Here is a 19,840-nt window from a genome sequence, read left to right as displayed (position 1 = left end):
ACGTATGTGACATACATAGATGCCAGAAACAGTTTAAGTTGTGATGTTAAATTATAACATCCATCTCTATTAATTAAAAATCATTAATCAATTATAACTGGTAGTCAAGCATTAAAAATTCGTACATTGGGCTGGGAATATAGCTTAGCAGTAGAGTACTTGCCTAGCATGCATGAAGCCCTGGGTTAGATTCCTTAGCACCATATAAACAGAAAAAGCTAGAAGTGGTACTGTGGCTCAAGAGGTAGAGTGCTAGCTTTGAGCAAAAAGAAGCCAGGGACAGTACTCAGTCCTGGAGTCCCAAGCCCTAGAACTGGCCAGAAAAAAAAATTATACATTGTTTCTTAATGTATTTCATATATACTGCTTAAAAGGTAACACACACACACACACACACACACACACACACACACACACACACACACACACAGCGCTCATAGATTGCTTGGACCTGTCAGGAAGATGAAAATGTTGGTATTCACTGAAAATCTGTAGTTGGTGCTTTTCTTTTGTAGCCACCATTTAATATTTCATTCAAGCATTCTAGCTGTACCTTAAAAGTTGATGACTCATCTATAATTATTTAAACTACCTCTAATATTAGACACTTAACATGTTCTCAATTTTTTGCATTAACAGTATTAAAAGAAACATGGCTGGGCTTTTTTACACTGTCATGGAACATCATTTAATTAAGATAGTACAGCTATGGTCAGTATTAAGACTGAAATCATTTAGGAAAATATTTAAGATATAGTAAGGTGGGGAAAAAACACTCAATTCTAAGCTGACATAACCATATAAACATGTACGCGGGAAAAGCTTGAAAAAGATATCAATGGACCAATGGGAAATTGGGTTATATACTGTTTTGTCTTTGATATTGCATTTACTAAAAGTGACTTTAAAAGAAGAAAGTTAAATTAAGTTCATACTGAGTATTCTTTTTATTTAGTTCATAGATTGATTGCAGAACATTAATTAATGAAGATAGAACTCCAACACATCTTTACCACAAAGCTGCTGGCCTGAGCACACTTCCCTCTATGCTCATCCTTCCCACATTCTTTTTAGCTGCTCTGGATTCACCTAAACATATTATGCCTTTCCCTGGCATACTCTCCTCTCTGCCTTTCCTTGCCTGGTAAACTCTTGCATATCTTGAGGTTTGCTTCAAAATGTCTTTTGTGATGTTCACAGATGACACTGGGGTAGGGGAGGGGAGGGGAGGGGAGGGGGGGAGGGGAGGGGAGGGGAAGGGAGGGGAGGGGAGGGGAGTGGAGGGGAGGGGAGGGGAGGGGAGGGGAGGGGAGGGGAGGGGAGGGGAGGGGAGGGGAGGGGAGGGGGAGGGCAAAATGGAGGGAAGGTCTAATAAGACCAAGACTAAAACTACTGGAAGGGCTGAACAAACCAAAAATCAGACCCCACCAGGAGCAAGCATCCTACCACTTGGAAAGATGAGGGTACAAGTACCAAATCTCAGCCCTGTAAACTCACTCAGAGGATTACAGCAAAATGAAATGTTGAACCAAAATATAAGAAAGATGTGCTAATAAGGCTAGAACTTGTGCTTAGAAGCAAATCAATGTCCCAGACACCTTTAATATGGAAAATAAAATAAAGCTGGGGAATTTTTGGCCTTAACCTTACCATCCCCTTGCCTCAACATCTGAGTGCCAGGATTACTGTCAAGCACCATCACATCCAGTTTCCCCATACATTCATTTTTTTATTTACCTTTTTATACATTCATTTTTTAACAAAGAAATACTATTTTCAAAGATGATATAATCATATGTAATGAAGAGGCACTGTTTGAAGGAATTACTAACCCAGAAAATATAAAAAGGGTTATGACTCTAAATAATGAGTAAGCTGAGTCAAACAAACCTCTATCTGAAATACTGGCAATGATGATAGAGAAACCCTTATACAATGTTGGTGGCAATATAAACTAGTACACCAAATGGAGATCAGTAGCAAAGTTCCTCCAAAGTAACTATTCCCTGTAACTCTGCCACAAAACTATTACTGATTGAGAGTAAATCAATATACAATAAAGACATCTGCATACCTATGTTGATTGCAGAAAAGTCTGTGAGACTCCTATCTCCAATTAATCAACAAAAAGTTTGAAATAGAGCTGTGGCCCAATTGGTAGAATGCTAGTCTTGAGCAAAAAAGGCTCAAAGACAGCACCCAGGCCATAAGTTCAAGCCCCAGGACTAGGGGCTGGGAATATGGCCTAGTGGTAAAGTGCTTGCCTTGTATATATGAAGCCTGGGTTCGATTCCTCAGCACCACATATATAGAAAAAAGCTGGAAGTGGAGCTGTGGCTCAAGAGGTAGAGTACTAGCCTTGAACAAAAAGAAGCTAGGGACAGTGCTCAGGCCCTGAGTCCATGCCCCAGGACTGGCAACAAAAACAAAACAAATAAAACAATCCCCAGGACTGGAACTAACTAAATAAATAAATCTATAAATTAAAACTATATCTGGGGTAGCTATGATTCTTAAGAAATATTGAGTACCTGCTACATTGAAAGGGTTGCTATGTGAGGAAAACAGAAGGGACTAAGGATGCTAAAAGCAGCTGTCAGAGCTCATGAATGCATTCAAGTTCATCCACCAGGGTAAAGAGAATAACAGGCAATGGCATCAGCATTACGGCAGCAGCTCCTCTAGTTACACAAACAGAAGCATGACAGCTGCTCACTGGTTATTTTGGGATGAACACATTTAAAACAATGGAACTCCAACTGTAAACACCTATATTTATAAAAAACTGCTCCTTAGGTGAAGTACTTTTTAAAAGTTAAAATATCAAAACTCCACAAATGAAGTTGATCTGAAATACTTCATCTTGGGCATTCAGTAAACAATTTTCTGTTCTACCCATCATGGTCTCCATCAGTCTCCCCTTACCCTACTTTTCCCTATCTCAGGAAAAAAAAAAAAATACTAGTTAAAGATGTTACATTAGGTAAGTTACTAAAGGTCTAATGTTTAATTTCATGTACTGACACTGAGGTGTATCATTCAAATGACATGAAAGTAGAAAATCTTTTAAATAATCTATCACAGTAGAAATTACACTCAAAATAGAACACTTCCAACTAATGCTAACAGGTGTAAGTCTTAAATAACAGTAATATCAGTCTCTAAAACAAAACTCCAATTTTAATGTTCGTCTTCAAATTTTTGGTTTTGTTTTTTTTTTTTTTTTGCTAGTCCTGGGCCTTGGACTCAGGCCTGAGCACTGTCCCTGGCTTCTTTCTGCTCAAAGCTAGCCCTCTACCACTTGAACCACAGCACCATTTCTGGCTTTTTCTGTTTATGTGGTGCTGAGGAATCAAGCCCATGGCTTCATGCATGCAAGGCAGGCACTCTACCACTAGGCCACATTCCCAGCCCTGTCTTCATAATTCTATCAACCCAAAAACATCACGAAGTAATGCAACACACCTGATTTCTGCCTCTGCGTTTTCCATAATTCCTTCTTACTAGGGCTTTATAATTCTCATTTTTCTTGGTTAAATAGTAATATAAAACACAATCAGGAACACTCTGTAAGGAAAAAAAATTTCTTTGAAGTTGCAGTGAAATAAAAGATATTTTTAATGAAAGATAACTTTAATGGAAATTTTCTGGTACTCCTAGTCTATGTTAAAGGATATTTATGTAGCCAATACTTTAAGGCAGATGTAGGCTCTATTATATAATTACTGCTTTACTAGATAGTTACACTTGCCTAAATCTAAATTATGCTAAAGACACACACTACCAAAATATATTCAGATGTTTTCTTAGCTTTCTAAGTAATTAATGTCTACTACACATATGTAAATACTCAAAATTTCTTTTGAAACATTTTTCTCAAAAAACATGAAAGCCAATTCACTATAGAAAAAAAAGGGGAAATTTACTGACTTTCATAAAGCACAATAATCAATATTTTTTAACACATAAGATCAGATCATGTCATGAACCATGAAAATTAGCTCTGGGCTTAGGATTTCTCATTTAATTTAAATGATCACTTTAGACATGTCATAGATAATTTTTAGAGTTACATAATTAGTAATTGTACTGAGAATCTTTTCTGTATCAAGTACTTTACAAAGTTATCTCTACTGTTTCTTATAAAAGTACAAAAACTCCAAAGTGCCATCATACAATAAAACATTCTCAATGAAAACTATTTCTTACCTTCCTTTCCAAGTAAGATGCAATTAGTCCAAAGTTTTTTGGATGCTGAATAAACCTGAGTTTAAAAACAAAAAGCAGAAAAAGCAAAAACATATATGCAAACATTTTAAACCTTAAAAAATGAAACATGAAATAAAGAAATATTACATAAAGACTGATTCCTAGTAGTTCCTTAATGCCAGTTTGATTAACAACTATAAATCAAAGGTAGGGTCTTGGGAACTACTTAACAATAACTGATCAGATTAACCTATGTAACATTAAATCATAGAAATCTGTTCCTGTTTTTTGATACTAGTCCTGCTGGGGCTTGTGTTCAGGCCTGAGCCTTTGTGTTCAAGGCTAGCACTCTACAACTTGAGCCACTGCTCTGCTTTTGGCATTTTTAGTTTGTTTGTTTTTTTGTTTTGTTTTGTTTTTGGCCAGTCCTGGGCCTTGGACTCAGGGCCTGAGCACCATCCCTGGCTTCTTCCCGCTCAAGGCTAGCACTCTGCCACCTGAGCCACAGCGCCCCTTCTGGCCGTTTTCCATATATGTGGTGCTGGGGAATCGAACCCAGAGCTTCATGTGTAGGAGGCAAGCACTCTTGCCACTAGGCCATATTCCCAGCCCCGCATTTTTAGTTTTGTTGAGGTTAACGGGAGACAGTCTCAGACTTTTCTGCCCGGGATGGCTTTGAACCATGATCCTCAGATCTCAATCTCCCAGTTTACAGGCATGAGCCAATGATTTCCAGCAAAATCTGTACCTTTAAATAGCTCTCCAGGGGGGGGAGGGGGAGGGGAGAATGAGGGAGGAGGTAACAAACAGCACAAGAAATGAAGAAAATGCCTAATGTATGATACTGTAACCTCTCTGTACATCAGTTTGACAATAAAAAAAAAAAAAAAACAAAACGCTTGCCAAGGGCTGGCTTAGTGGTAGAGTGCTTGCTTGCCTTACATGCATTAAACTCTGGGTTCGACTTCTCAACACCATGTAAACAGAAAAGCCAGAAGTGGCACTGTGGCTCAAGAGGTAGAGTGCTAGCCTTTAGCAAAAAGAAGCCAGGGACAGTGCTCAGGTCCTATGTCCAAGCCTCAGAATTGACTGACAAAAAAAAAAAAAAACACCTCTACAAGCAGACACTTATCTCAGAACTTTGGAAGTGGAGGTAGGAAAAGAAGATTATGAGTTTACAGCAAGCCTGGGTTATATACTGAGACCTTGCCTGCCCCCCTCCCCTCCCAAAAAGTAATAACAAAAGAGACATTTGAGTGTTTGAATAGCATCCAAATTTGGGGATTTCTCTTAAAAATCAGTCTACAGTCTCAGTTTCATACCTATAAACTTTTGGAATATCTATATTCTCATGGGGGAGGGGAGTTTTGTGGCAACAGTTTGTTAACTTCTATTAGGGAATAATTTAAATTTTAAATTACTTGTCCTTAAAGATCTCCTTTTCGTGATCAGTCCAAACATTCATAAACTGCCTATCTTTATAAACCTTCATAGGGTCCTCCATAAGCCCATTCATGTTAATGAACTTGACCCGTCTTTGTTCCGCATCAAACATCATAGGTGGGATCACAGACAGCTGTCGCATTTGTTTCTCATTATTCTGAAAATAAAACAAAATATATGCAGTTAATTTAAAATGTAAATGGCATTTAAAAAAGGCCACTGAGTTCTTAATAGACATTAAAAGAAACAACTGCTGGGCACTAGGGCTCACACCTATAATCATAGCTACTTAGGAAGCTGAGATGTGCATATCATAGTTCAAAGCCAGCCCAGGAAAGTAAAGCCTGTGAGACTCTACTCTCCAGTTAACCAGTAAAAAGACAAAAATGGAGGTATAGCTCAAATGGTAGAGATGTAGCTTTGAGCAAAAAAAAGATAAAAGACAGCACCAAGGGCTGGGAATATGGCCTAGTGGCAAGAGTGCTTGCCTCGTATACATGAAGCCCTGGGTTCAATTCCCCAGCACCACATACATAGAAAATGGCAAGAAGTGGCGCTGTGGCTCACGTGGCAGAGTGCTAGCCTTGAGCAAAAAGAAGCCAGGGACAGTGCTCATGCCCTGAGTCCAAGCCCAGGGCTGGCCAACAAATAAATAAATAAATAAAAATTAAAAAATAAATAAATAAAAAGACAGCACCAAAGCCCTGAGTTCAAGAACCAGTATTGGTGCACACACACACAATACAACTGTAGTATAGTAACAATAGAGGTACATATCACAGTGGGCTGGGAATGTGGCCTAGTGGTAGAATGCTTGTCTAGCAATTCCTCAGCACCACATAAACAGAAAAGGCCAGAAGTGGTACTGTGGCTCAAGTGGTCGAATGCTAGCCTTGAGCAAAAGGAAGCCAGGAACAGTGCTCAGACCAAGTTCAAGCCCCAGGACTGGCAACAGTAACAACAACAACAACAACAACAAAAAAATCAACTGATAAATTGAAAATGCTTCTAGCTGTCCATTAATGAAATCTATGGGAAAGCAAGCAAAGAAACCTAGCACACATTTACCCATGATGGAAGAAATTATTTCTACAAATTCCATGGGATTTGTTTCATTTTAACCATGAATTTAAAGGTAATTTCAAATGTAATATAGAATAAATGGCTTATTTTTAATTACTGAATATATTGCTACAAAAAGAAACAACAAAAACCAGAAGTCTTTTTTCTCTAATGATATGAATGATATACATTATATGCTCCTGGTTTGTGTTACATTTTCCAAAGACAAGTGTAAGAGAGAGAGTGTGTGTGTGCACATGTGTGTATGTATACATATGTGTGCATATGTGTATATATGCATGTGCATATACAAAAAAAAAAGTATACCAAGCCTAGCCTAGAAAAAAGTTATGCTAACTTTTTATACAGACACTGTGCTAGATGACTAGCACAAAGGGAGTTACTTACAATGCTGAGACCATAAAAGAATGCTTCATTTTGAAAAGTAACTTGCTGAGCAACAGTGGCTCACACCTGTAATACTAGCTACTCAGGAGACTGAGATCTGAGAATCAGAGCTCAAAGCCAGCCCAGGAAGAAAAGTCCTTGAAACTCTTATCTCCAATTAACCACCAAAAAGCCAGACGTAGAGCTGTGGCTCAAATGGTAGAGGACTAGTCTTGAAGAGAAAAAAAAAATCAGGGAAAGCATCTAGGCCCTAAGTTCAAGCCCCAGGACTGGCACCGATGCACATGCATGGGCACATGCCCATGCATTCTTTCTCTTTATTTCTCTCTCTCTCTCTCTTTCTCTCTCTCTCTCTCTCTCTCTCTCTCTCACACACACACACACACACACATACATACACACAGATAATAAAAAGTGGAGGATCATGACATTGCTTTTTTACTTTTAAACACAGTACAAAACAAGAATTCTAAAAAAAAAAACAAGAATTCTATTTATTTAAATTCTTGGCTAGTAGTAGTGCTAGGGACCTCAGGGGTTCATGATTTGCATGCTTGGATGCCACTTTACCACCTGAGCCACCAACCCAGCTTTCTGCTGGTTAACTGGATATGGAGTCTTGTGGACTGTTCTGCCCATACTAACTACAAACTCAATCCTCCAGGTTCCTGCCTCCTGTGTAGCTAGGATTATAGATACTTAGTCAAGTACCACTGGTTCACTTATCAAGTTATTTCTAAATCTTTCAAAACTATTTTAAATTAAATCTATTTAAAGTATTATTTGCATATATAAGTCCTCAAAAATTCCCTGCCCTTAGTTAGAAATTTACACATATATTTATTCACTTATATTTATTGTTTACTTTCAAATGTAAACTATTTAATAAATATCTCTGATCATTATTTATGGAGCTAATCACAAGAAATTAAAACAAAATAATTAGAAATTTGAGAACAAAAACTAGTAATTAAAGAAAAATTAAAACTAGCAATGCTCAATAAAAAGTAGCTTTGGAAGCAAGTTTAACAAGTGGTCTGAACCACTGTTAGGGACTGAAATTTATTCCTTTATTTTTTTCTGGTGCAAGTACTAGGTCCAGAACTCAGTGCCAAGAATGCTGTCCCTTAGCTTTTTCACTCAAGGATGATGCTCTACCATTTGAGTTATAGATCTACTGGAAGTAGATCTATGGTAGTTAACTGGAGATGAGATCTCAGACTTTCCTACCCAGGCTAGGTCTGAACCTCAAACCTCAAAGCTCAGCCTCTTGAGCAGACAGTGAGTCACTGGTGCCTAGTTTGAAATTTATTATTTTCCATTTGTTTATTAATATACTGCTAAACATTAGGAACAAAAAACTGAAAGACGGTCCCAAAAGGAATATAACCATATCCATGAAGATAATACTCAAGCTGATTACAAATAATGAAGCAAGAAGTCAAATACATAAAAGAAGTAAATGTAAAATGAGAATGACAAGCTGTTGATTATCTTTTGGGAAACTGAGTATATTTCATAATGATGGCAAAACTGCTGTTTGGCCTGAATGACATACTCTTCAAATGTCTATCCTGGTCTCTAATATTTAATTGTTTTATGATTTATTAAATTCTATTCTTGATAGTCAATAAAATGCATGAAATCAAAACAATCTACTCTGCAAGTGTTTTCTCGTTTTAAATTAGTAAAATGGTTCCTGCTCATAAATAACCTATTTTCTATTTAACTTTAATCCTCAAAGGTTCATTCATCTGCCTTTCACTTCAAAGTCTCAGTTACCTGAGACAATTTCATGTGCATACAGAAGACTGTGATACCTAGCTAATCTGCAATTCAACTCTCTCAGGCTCACCTGACAAGATAGTGCCCTTTAAAAAACATTCTGCCAACTGAAAAGCATGTATTTCTGTGCTACTTGAAGAAATGGCTCCACTAGTCAGTGTTCCAACCTAGAAACCAGGAGTCTTCCTATTCTCCTCTTCTTTCTTTCACACTCAATGCATCCATCTTGATCATTCTACATTCTATGACTCTTTATTATCAGTCTACTCCTAAGGATGGGGGAGAAGAGGAGTTGGGGTATGTGTATGTGTGTGTGTGTGTGTGTGTGTGTGTAGAACTCAGAGGTGTGTGTGTGTGTGTGTGTATAGAACTCAGACCTGGACACTCTCTTATTTCTCCCAGTTGACCCCCTACTCGGCACCCTACTTGAAACAGCTTCAATTCTGGCTTTTTTGGTGGTTCATCAGAGTTAAGCATTCAAGGGGATTTTCCTGGCCAGGCTGGCTTCCAAAAGTGAGCCTCAGAACTCAGCCTCCTAAGAAGCTAGGATTATAGGTGTGAGCCACCAGAGCTTTACATTTGTTTTTTTTTGTTGTTGTTGTTTTTGTTTTTGGCCAGTCCTGGGCCTTGGACTCAGGGCCTGAGCACTGTCCCTGGCTTCTTCCTGCTCAAGGCTAGCACTCTGCCACTTGAGCCACAGCGCCACTTCTGGCCGTTTTCTGTATATGTGGTGCTGGGGAATCGAACCTAGGGCCTCGTGTATCCGAGGCAGGCACTCTTGCCACTAGGCTATATCCCCAGCCCCAGAGCTTTACATTTGTATTTCAACTTCCTCCTCACTTTCAAGGTCTCCTTGCTGCCAAAGGCATCTTTGTAAAGTAGCAATATGATCACATTACTTCCTTGTTTAAAATTCTTTACTGGGGGCTTGGGATATAGCCTAGTGGCAAGAGTGCCTGCCTCCAATACACGAGGCCCTAGGTTCGATTCCCCAGCACCACATATACAGAAAAACGGCCAGAAGTGGCGCTGTGGCTCAAGTGGCAGAGTGCTAGCCTTGAGCGGGAAGAAGCCAGGGACGGTGCTCGGGCCCTGAGTCCAAGGCCCAGGACTGGCCAAAAAAAAAAAAAATCTTTACTGGTTAGCTATAGTCTTTGGAAGAGTCCAAACTCCAGCACCCAAAGTTCCCTCATTTATATATAAAGAAATGCTTACTTCCTAGGCTAAAGGGCTGAAATGCTTAGGTAATAAAGTAATTTGAATTGATTAATTTTCTTACCTCCTGCTCAGAGAGACCATCAATAATTTCAGAAATCTCATGCTCACTCCTAGCAATGGTGGCTGAAAGACCAGCTCCCCTCTGCCCAACTCTAAATATGAAGAAGAAATTATAAATATTAAAGAACTTTTAGAAAGAAAACATTAATTAAATTCATATAGATTACTTTTTCAAATAGGATTAGAGGTTTTCTAAGCAAATGAAAATCGGGGGGGAGGGGCGGAAACCTCAAGTACTATTTTTGGGGTTGGATCCACTACTGGGATTTTAAACTCAGAGACCTGCACTAACTACCAAGACACACTACCACTTAAGCCATGCCCCAGCTTTATTGCTCTTGTTGTTTTCCCAAATAGGGTCTCTCTTTTGCCTAGGTTAGGCTGGACCATGGTCCTATTTATGCCTCTTATATGCATAGTCCATAGTGTCTGTCTAGCTTTTTTTGGCTGAGATTGGGCCTTCTACTTTTTTGCACCAGGTTGCCTCAAAACAAAACCCTCCTAATCTCCTGATCTTGAGTAGTGAGAATGACAGGCATGAGCCCCTACATTTGGCTCCTAAAATACTACTGAATAAATTCAAGTAATATGCTTGAGTTACAAGTTACATCATTAACTAAGTGCTAAGATTGAGATTTGATTGACCTCTCAGTGGAATACAATAGCTCAAAAACTATGTATGTACGTTCATATAAGACTACTGTCGACATATTGTCTAATATTGACATTACATTTTAAGCCCTAGGCGAATTTTCTTGGGCGTAGGCCACATGGCTACTGTATATGTTCTTGGTACATTGTGTATTGTATATATGTCTACCTGACCTAGGGAAGGGAAAGAAAAACAGGGTGTAAGATATCACAAGAAATGTACACACTGCCCTACTATGTAACTGTACCCTTTTTGCGCAACACCTTGTCAAAAAACTTTTGTTTAATTAATAAATAAATTACAAAAAAAAATAAAGATTGAGATTTGAAAGTTAAATGTCCAAGTTAAAACAGTGTAACTAATTATGGGAAGCCTGGGAGGAAAATGAGTTATTGATGCCACATCCTTTTCAAGTAGTCTTGCCTGTGTTCCAGAGAACAACTCAGTTTAACTTTTAAAAATACAGCAAGCAGTGGGGCACTAGTGGCTATAATCCTAGCTACTCAGATGGCTAAAATCTGAGAATCATAGTTCAAAGCCAGTCTGGGTACGAAGGTCTGTGAGACTCTTCACCAAAAAGCCAGAAAGGTAGTTCAAATGGCAGAATATGAGCCTTGAGCACAAAAGCTCAGAAACAGAACCCAGGCTCTGAGTTCAAGCCCCACGACTTGCAAAACAAAAACAAACAACAACAACAACAAAAAGACAGCAACATTTTTAAAAGAGAAAAAAAATCCTTAATTAGAAGTTAATTGTAGGGGCTGGGAATGTGGCTTGGTAGTAGAGTGCTTGCCTAGCATGCATGAAGCCCTCAGTACCACATAAACAGAAAAAGGTCAGAAGTGGTACTGTGGCTCAAGTGGTAGAGTGCTAGCCTTGAGCGAAGAGGCTCAGGGACAGAGCCCAGACCCTGAGTTCAAGGACCAGGACTGGCAATAAAACAGACATAAAATAAGAAGAAAACAAACCTTTCAAGACTTTCATAAATATCTCTTCTTTAAAAGTAAAAACATCACAAATTATCTACAAAAACAAAGAGTTTCTTTTTTTTTTTTCGGTCATGCCTGCAGCTTGAACTCAGAGCCTGGGCACTGTCCCTGAGCCTCTCTGTGCTCAAGGCTAGCACTGTACCACTTGTGCCACGGAAGCACTTCCAACTTTTTCTAAGTAGTTTTACTGGTGGTAAGAGTCTCATGGTTTCTCCTGCCTAAGCTGGCTTCAAACACCTATCCTTAGATCTCAGCCTCCTGAGTGACTAGGATGACAGGCATGAGCCACTGATGCCTAGCCAAAATTTCTTAATTACAACCCAATTTAAGGTTGGATTATGTTATTAGCAACTGTCATATTCAAAGTAATTAATAATTTTAAGAGCTGAAGAATTCATTTCAAAAATTCCTTACATTTTAAACACAACAGTTAAACACAAAAATAAACCTTAAATTCACTAAGACATAATCAGGCAACAACAGAAATTAAGAGAAAACTGACTTGACTTGAAAGAAAAATCACCACCTCAAGTGAGGCTCGGAATGATACCTACCTCAGTAATAACACAAAGAAAACAAAAAAACTACTTACCTCTGAAATCTTTCTTGCTGTTCTCTTTGTTTACGAATTTCTGGAAACTGCTTTTCATAGTACTCTCTTGTTTTGCTTTCTTTAGCTTTCCTCCGTGGATTATTCTCAATTCTGTCCACTTTTTTTTCCCAAGCCTCCATGAGCTGATCATAACGTTGGCAGATTTTTTGTTCCTATTAAATACCCATAGCAAATTAGTAGTAATTAAACTAAACTCTGAAAAGTGATTCTGATAAACTTAATACTTTGAAATAAATTCTTTTTAAGGTCAAGTCAGAAGTTTATTTGCCTATGGCTCAGTTATAAATGAAAAGCTGTCCTTGATGTAACAAGAGAGAAAGGGGATAATTTCCTAATGTCAAAATATACAGCATACTTTGCCTGTAACTTTTGATTTGAGACTGTACAAATTAATATATTAATTGAAGACCTAGTACTACCAGCAGTTTGACTGCCTATTTTTATTTTCCTGATAACATTTTCATTGTCAAAAATCAGAAACCAACATTAGAAATACAGTGTATAATATGACCAATAGCCCAAAGCCAACCATATTCATATTTTGTTGAAATCCATCCAATCTGTCAAGAGATAATATGAACATTTAAGCATTCCTCTAGTGTTTAAGGTTCTAGTAGTTTGCACTTTTTTGCTATTATGGATAAATATTATATACAATAAACATTTTTGAAAAGGTAGAAAAGGCAGAAATTGGTCACATTTTATCATACAAAGAAATCCAACCAGGTGCTGGTGACTCACACCTGTAATCCTAGCTACTTCGGAAGCTGAGATCTGAAGATCGTAGTTCAAAGCCAGCTGAGTCAGAAAAGTCCCTGTGAGACTTTTATCTCCAATTACACACTCAAAAACCAAGTGATACTGTGGCTCAAGTGGTAAAGTACTAGTCTTGAGCACAAAGAGGTTCAGGGACAGCGTACTGGCCCTGAGTTCAAGCCTCACAATCAACAAAAAATGAAAGAGGGAGGGAGGGGAGAGGAGGGGAGAGTGGAGAGGAGAAGGAAGGGAGGGGATTCCAATAAATATATTAAATCAAGAATTAATATTTGGGAGCTAGGCGCAATGGCTCACATTTATAATTCCAGTTACTAAGGAGGAAGAGATTGAGAGGATTGTGGCTCGAGGCCAGCCCAGACAAAACCCCACCTCAATCAGTGGCTGAGTATAATGACCCATAACTGTCCTCCTCACCACGCAGAAAGCATAAATAAAGGTGTCATGGTCTAGGCTAGTCTCAATATAAACATAAGATTCTATGTGGAAAATAGTTAAAAAAAAAATGGATGGGGCCTTGTCTCAAGTTGTAGAGTACCTAGAAACCATAAGGTTCTGAATTCAATTCTCAGCACCAACAAAAAATAATGCTTTTATAAATAAGTAAAGTTATTCCATTTTCCAAATAGAGAACACAGAACAACCTCCTATTATAAGCACAGAACTATGTACACATCTAACAGATGGGCTGAGAAAAATTAGGAATGACTCAGGAAAAATGGCCAAGATTGCTTTTCTCAAGAAAGAGGCACTAGAGAAGAAAGTATTTCTTCCTTATACTCCATTATGTCCCCATGTCCTAAATATTCTTTGCAACTTCCATATGCATTTTTGTGTCCTTCAACTTTTCTCTATCTCTATTAATACCTCAACCCAAGCCAATACTACTTACCCAGATTAAAATATCCACTTCCTAACCACCTCCTTGCTTATGTGGGTTTTTTTGTTTTTGTTTTGGCAGAGAAGGGCATGAAACTCAGGCCTCAAACATGGCTAGGCAAGAATTCTACCAGTGGGGCTGGGGATATGGCCTAGTGGCGAGAGAGCTTGCCTCGTATATATGAGGCCCTGGGTTCGATTCCCCAGCACCACATATACAGAAAACGGCCAGAAGTGGCGCTGTGGCTCAAGTGGCAGAGTGCTAGCCTTGAGCAAAAAGGAAGCCAGGGACAGTGCTCAGGCCCTGAGTCCAAGCCCCAGGACTGGCCAAAAAAAAAAAAAGAAGAAGAAGAAAGAAAGAATTCTACCAGTGATCTACATTCCCAGGCTTTCCACTATATTCTTAATGTTATGGCCAGATACAAATTCTTAAATTACAAACTAGAAACATTTTATCTCCTCAGTTTATACACTTATAAAGTACTCTAAGGAACTGATCTAAAATCTCCACAACCCCAAGGAAAGTCTGTACAAACAAGACCCCGCTTCCTCTGGCATTCTCCCTAGCTCAACTCCTAAGGTCCAGCCAGCTTTGAGCCTGCAACACTAGATCCTGTTTCACTTAATACAAGTTTCAGAGATTTCCCTATCTGATTCACATCCATATAAGGTGTCACCTTTTACATGTTCTCATAATTACCTGCATGTGTGTGACCACAGAATGATCACAAAACTGTACCTGCCTTCCTACCTGTTCCATCTTTCTAGAATAATACATGAGACAGAATACACAAACCAGTGAACATGTAAACTTTGTAATTACTCTCCAAAGTGTGAAAACCTCTAGGCTTCTGTGTTTACATTACCAGAGAGCTAATTTAGCAAATACAACAATTACAACAACTTAATGGACAGAAAATGCTAGCTTGTTTCTTACTTAATATTTGTATGTTCTTGACAAAACAAATAATTCAAGACCAGTAGTAAGGACTAGATTGGCAAATTATAACTTCAGAAATTTTACAACCAATAAAAGTTTTATAGTTCATTAAGCTGTCAAATTATTCAGGGTAAGGTACAAAGTTCACATCTAATGTTTAAGAGCTTCATTTATTTCCCTGTAAAATTAGTATAAACAATTTATGAAAATAAGTTTATTGGCAATATATTTTCTGTAACTTAAATTCTGTGATTATAGCCACAAAAGTTTTAGATAGCAAGTCATGTAATTAAATATGAGAAACTTTGAATTTGAAAAAGCTAAACCACAGTTAACCCAGTTCTAATTGGCATGACTGTAACTTACCTACCCTTGAGGTGTAAGAGAATAAATGTAGATCACTTTATCTTTCATATTATTTTAAATAGTCATCATTTGCTTTACTTTGGTTAGATGAAAATGTACAAAAATGACTCATGAGGTTAATTTGATTACAATATTAAATGTGATACTGAAATATTAGAATTAGATTTATATTCAATTCACATTTACCATTACTTTCTAAATCAGGATCTGTTCTCAATATAATTACAGACTAATAATTAATGGGAAAGTGAATGCCTAAATGAGCATGAATGGGAAGGCTGTACAAATTGCAGTTAACAAGGATAGGACCTCACCCTTTGTTTTCTTGCATGATTTCTTCTTTTAAAAAATAAAATGAGTTTTTTCCTCATCACCTGGTTTCTAGAAGAGAAAAATATGGTTGCATAACATTAAGAAAAAGCCCAATTTAGTGATACAGTTACTTTTTTTCCAGGACACTGGCAAATAGGCAAAGATCACTTAAGAATTATTGATGCAATCAAAATGAATCTTAATTTTTTCACCCTGCAAAATAAAACTATAATTTTTTCAGTACATTTAATTGACTAAAAATCCTCCCATATTACACAAAGATATCATAGCTAATTTTTAATTAATGCATATAATTATGACACATATTATTTTTACTTTCAAATTATATAGTCACTTATTCTTCTTAAGAACTCTAGTAATGGATACTTAGAGGAAGCGAGGGTAAAGGGAAAAGAAGTTTTACAGAAACCTCCCTGCTCAGACAGGGAGCTGGCCCTAGCCTCTCTACTATGAGAAAAATATACATCAATACATTTAGAGAGAGGTAATTTCTGCTTTAAACACAAAATTTTCTTCTATTACAAATGGCACAACCCACTCTAAGAAATAATGGAGGGCATGGGACAGATAGGAAGATTTCCACTGTTGTCTTAACAGTTTTAATTTTTTTTAACTGGAAGCACTATATTCTTAAAAGAAACTGTGATGTGCAGGTTCAAATACAAATAGGTACACCCCACTTCCAGAAAGGATTTCAAGCTTATTATTCAAATATAAACAGAAAGCCAAGACAAGTAAAAACAATTTAATTATCTGCCACTCAAGACTAAAAGTGGCACTGGCTATACTCAAATAAGCATGGACAATTGGAGTTGGCTATATAAAAGAGTAGCCAAGAGATGAAAAGAATTATTAAAAGGCACATTTGCTATTTCATACAAAGCAAATGATGGTAATGAAAAGAATAATAGCTACAGAATGACTTAATATGTATGCACGAAGCTGAGTAAATATTCCAAAAGGCAATCTATGGTAAAAGCATCAGATATTCAATTTTCTCTAATTCTAATTATGTTCTAAAGTAAAGCAAATGACAATCAATAAATGTAATTTTAAATGCTTCCAAAGAATTTAAGTGAAGTCATCCAGTAGTCAGTTACACTCTGAGGACAGTGACAAGTACTAAATACATAATGTGGATAACATGAAATAAATCAAGGACAAAGCTGCTCTCCAGTTTATAAGAGGGAAAAGACAAAACACAAACATAACCAAAGCTTTATGGGGGAAAAAAGTCATTGAAAGTAACTAAATTTTATCTGTTTAAAAAAAAAAGGTTCAAACAGTTAAACAATTCTAAAACAAGACATATTCTACGAGTTTTAGTCTAATCTACTCCTAATGGTTCTTGAGATCAGAGTAGCATTTCACAGAAAAATTCTTCATATGTGATATTTGTAATTACTTAACAAAAGTTTAAATTCCAAATTCAATGGTTTTCATGCATACTACATGCAAATTATATTTGCCACCAGTCCTGCAAAGTAGTTAACTATTGCACACACTCTTAGAATATATATATAGCAATGTGCTCATCAGTAATCAGTTATATTTAATAGAACATGTAAGATAGAAATATAACATTTGTCACCAAGTAAGAATAATTCAACGAAAATGCTCTTAAAGTACGATACTTAAAAAAAAAAAAAGATACCTATCTAGGTTCCTCTCTTCAATCAGATCAAGAAATTAAGTTTTCTTTTCACTTATTTTCTTATTCCAAGATCTGCATCCATAAAGGCCTGGTACTAGGATGAGAAAGGCTGAGCAAACTACATTCTGGAGCAGCCTCCTCACCGACAAGAGGTGACTGAGCCTTCCAAGGCACCAGGACATTAAATGGCAGAAGGATCTACAAATACCGTCATTAGAAAGAGTCATGGAAGGGATTTCCCTAGAATAGGATTTTGAATAATGATAAAATGATCCGTGGCACTTCTACTTTGCAATGGCAGATGTGGCTTGGTGGGGGACGGTGTCATCACTAGTCTTAAATGAAAAAGCTTCATTATCTTACTTCATCATGCGCCTTGCAGGTACTCCACTGAAAAAAAGACAAAACAGGAGGCAAAAAATTCAAGCCTCAAGGTAAGCCATTTCAATTTTAAGTATCCACCTTTTTACTAGCAGATTATAAAACCAGCTAGTTTTATGCAATATTTTATTTCACTTTTTTGGCCTCGGAAACTCAAAGCTGTTACCCCAACCCCCAAGAAGCCAGAGGAAGATAACATATAGTAAAAATGACAGCAAATTACACAAATCTAAATAAAACACATCTACATTATGTTATAATGTCAGCAGATAACATAAAAATCATCTCTTTATAGAATGTATGGTCTTTAACAGAAGAACTCCAGAGGTAATAAATACTTACGTCTTGATGTTCTCATGGTACACCTTGGTGTCTGATGGCTGGTTATAGAGTGGCTGTAAAATAAACCACACATTATTTGTAAAATGTTATACATATGTCTAAGAAGAGACAAGTAAGCAACATTTTTTTGTATGCTGGTCCAGGGCCAGGGTGTTGTCCCTGAACTTTTTTGCTCAGGGCTACTGCTCTACCACTTGAGTCACACTTTCAGTTTCCACTTGTAGTTTTTTGGTGGCTAACTGGAGATGAGTCTCTGGGACTGGACTTTACTGCCTCCATTGGCTTCAAACTGTACTCCTTACATCTCAACCTCCTATGTGGCTAGAATTACAGGTGTGAGCCACCAGTGCCCCGCTACAAATCAACATTTTAACTCTTACTTGATCTACCACTGTTAACATGCCCTGCCAAAACCTTCATACCCCTGAGTTTCCTGAATAACTCCATCTCCTCAAACTTCTACTTCTCTAAGAAAGTGTGCAAACTGTTATGTCCTATAATAAATACAATTACTCATAGATTTCTTTTTATTTAAAAGGCAAAGAAGATTACACAGTCATTATTCTGAAAGTATAAAGAATTTTCTCTTGATATTCTTTTTCCTTTTATCTCTAGGGATTACACGTGAATGCTCAAGAAAAACACTTAGGATGATGCTTCTGCAAAAGTAAAGCAAATTCATTTGCTATTATATTAAACTTCATCACAAACTTTGTCTGCCAACCTACATCCCCTCATCCCAAAATAAATAGATCATATTCCATTTTAACCCAAGGAATGCTACTACTACCCCCCCCCCAAAAAAAAAAAGCATCAGGAAAAAGAAAATAAATTTCTTACTTACCAATTCAACTTTTGGGCCAAGACCTTCAAAAATTTTATGAGCTTCTTCTGCTTTTTTCTAGGGATAAAGATGTTATTAATAATATTTAATTAAAACTTGTATTGCCTGAAAGAAGAATCACTACCTATTTAAAACTATTGACCTAAGACTAATCTACGACTAAACATCCTTATTTCCAAATATTATTCTTTTATATATTTAACAGGCTCAAACACATTCCTTTTTGGGGGTGGGGGGTGTCAATACTGGGACTTGAACTTAGGGCCTGAGTGCTGTTCCTCAGCTTTTTCACTACCACTTTTTTTCTATCGGTTGGGCCATAGCTCCACTTTCAGCCTTTTCTGGTTAATTAGAGATGAAAGTCTCCTGGACTTTTTTGCCTGGCCTACAATCCTCAGATCTCAGCCGTTACAGGAATAAGAAACTTATACCAGCTTTAATGGTTTTCCTCACCAAAATTAATGAAAACATAACATCTGTACTAAAAGCAATGCCTAAGGAATTGGAAAGTTTTTAAACACAGATATTAAAATCTAGAGAAACTGAATAAAAATTTACTACTAGAAATAAAGCTCCCGTAAGTAAGGCCGGCCTCTCTCTTCTCTCTCTCCCCTCTCTCTCCCCTCTCTCTCCCCTCTCTCTCCCCTCTCTCTCTCCTCTCTTCTCTCTTTTCTCTCTCTCTCTCTCTCTCTTTCTTTCTTTCTTTATTTTGCTTGCCAGTCCTGGGGCTTGGACTCAGGGCCTGAGTACTGTCCCTGGCTTCTTTTTGCTCAAGGCTAGTGCTCTACCACTTGAGCCACAGCACCACTTCTGGCCTTTTCTATATATGTGGTGCTGAGGAATCGAACCCAGGGCTTCATGTATACGAGGCAAGCACTCTTGCCAGTA

At 37.5% G+C, this 19,840-nt stretch overlaps 1 protein-coding gene across 25 annotated transcripts in view; it reads right to left on the bottom strand.

The window, feature by feature from the left end:
- Ncor1 (nuclear receptor corepressor 1) overlaps positions 1-19,840 on the bottom strand; it is a 149,690-nt gene that overhangs the window by 77,614 nt on the left and 52,236 nt on the right. For 16 of the 25 annotated variants that reach the window (XM_048366693.1, XM_048366695.1, XM_048366691.1 and 13 more), the window contains exons 7-15: positions 18,953-19,009; positions 18,109-18,161; positions 17,749-17,775; positions 15,713-15,779; positions 12,419-12,591; positions 10,187-10,277; positions 5,631-5,809; positions 4,210-4,264; positions 3,466-3,567 (exon numbers count right to left, since the gene is read on the bottom strand). In XM_048366693.1, coding sequence (XP_048222650.1) covers positions 3,466-3,567; positions 4,210-4,264; positions 5,631-5,809; positions 10,187-10,277; positions 12,419-12,591; positions 15,713-15,779; positions 17,749-17,775; positions 18,109-18,161; positions 18,953-19,009 — 804 coding nt within the window. Of the gene's footprint in view, positions 1-3,465; positions 3,568-4,209; positions 4,265-5,630; positions 5,810-10,186; positions 10,278-12,418; positions 12,592-15,712; positions 15,780-17,385; positions 17,776-18,108; positions 18,162-18,952; positions 19,010-19,840 lie in introns of those variants that run through there. The other 9 variants (XM_048366699.1, XM_048366700.1, XM_048366719.1 and 6 more) reach the window with 3 other exon arrangements.

The sequence above is a fragment of the Perognathus longimembris genome, chromosome 17, assembly GCF_023159225.1.
Source record: "Perognathus longimembris pacificus isolate PPM17 chromosome 17, ASM2315922v1, whole genome shotgun sequence".
Lineage (NCBI taxonomy): Eukaryota > Metazoa > Chordata > Mammalia > Rodentia > Heteromyidae > Perognathus > Perognathus longimembris.
This window is presented reverse-complemented; position numbering and strand designations above follow the sequence as displayed.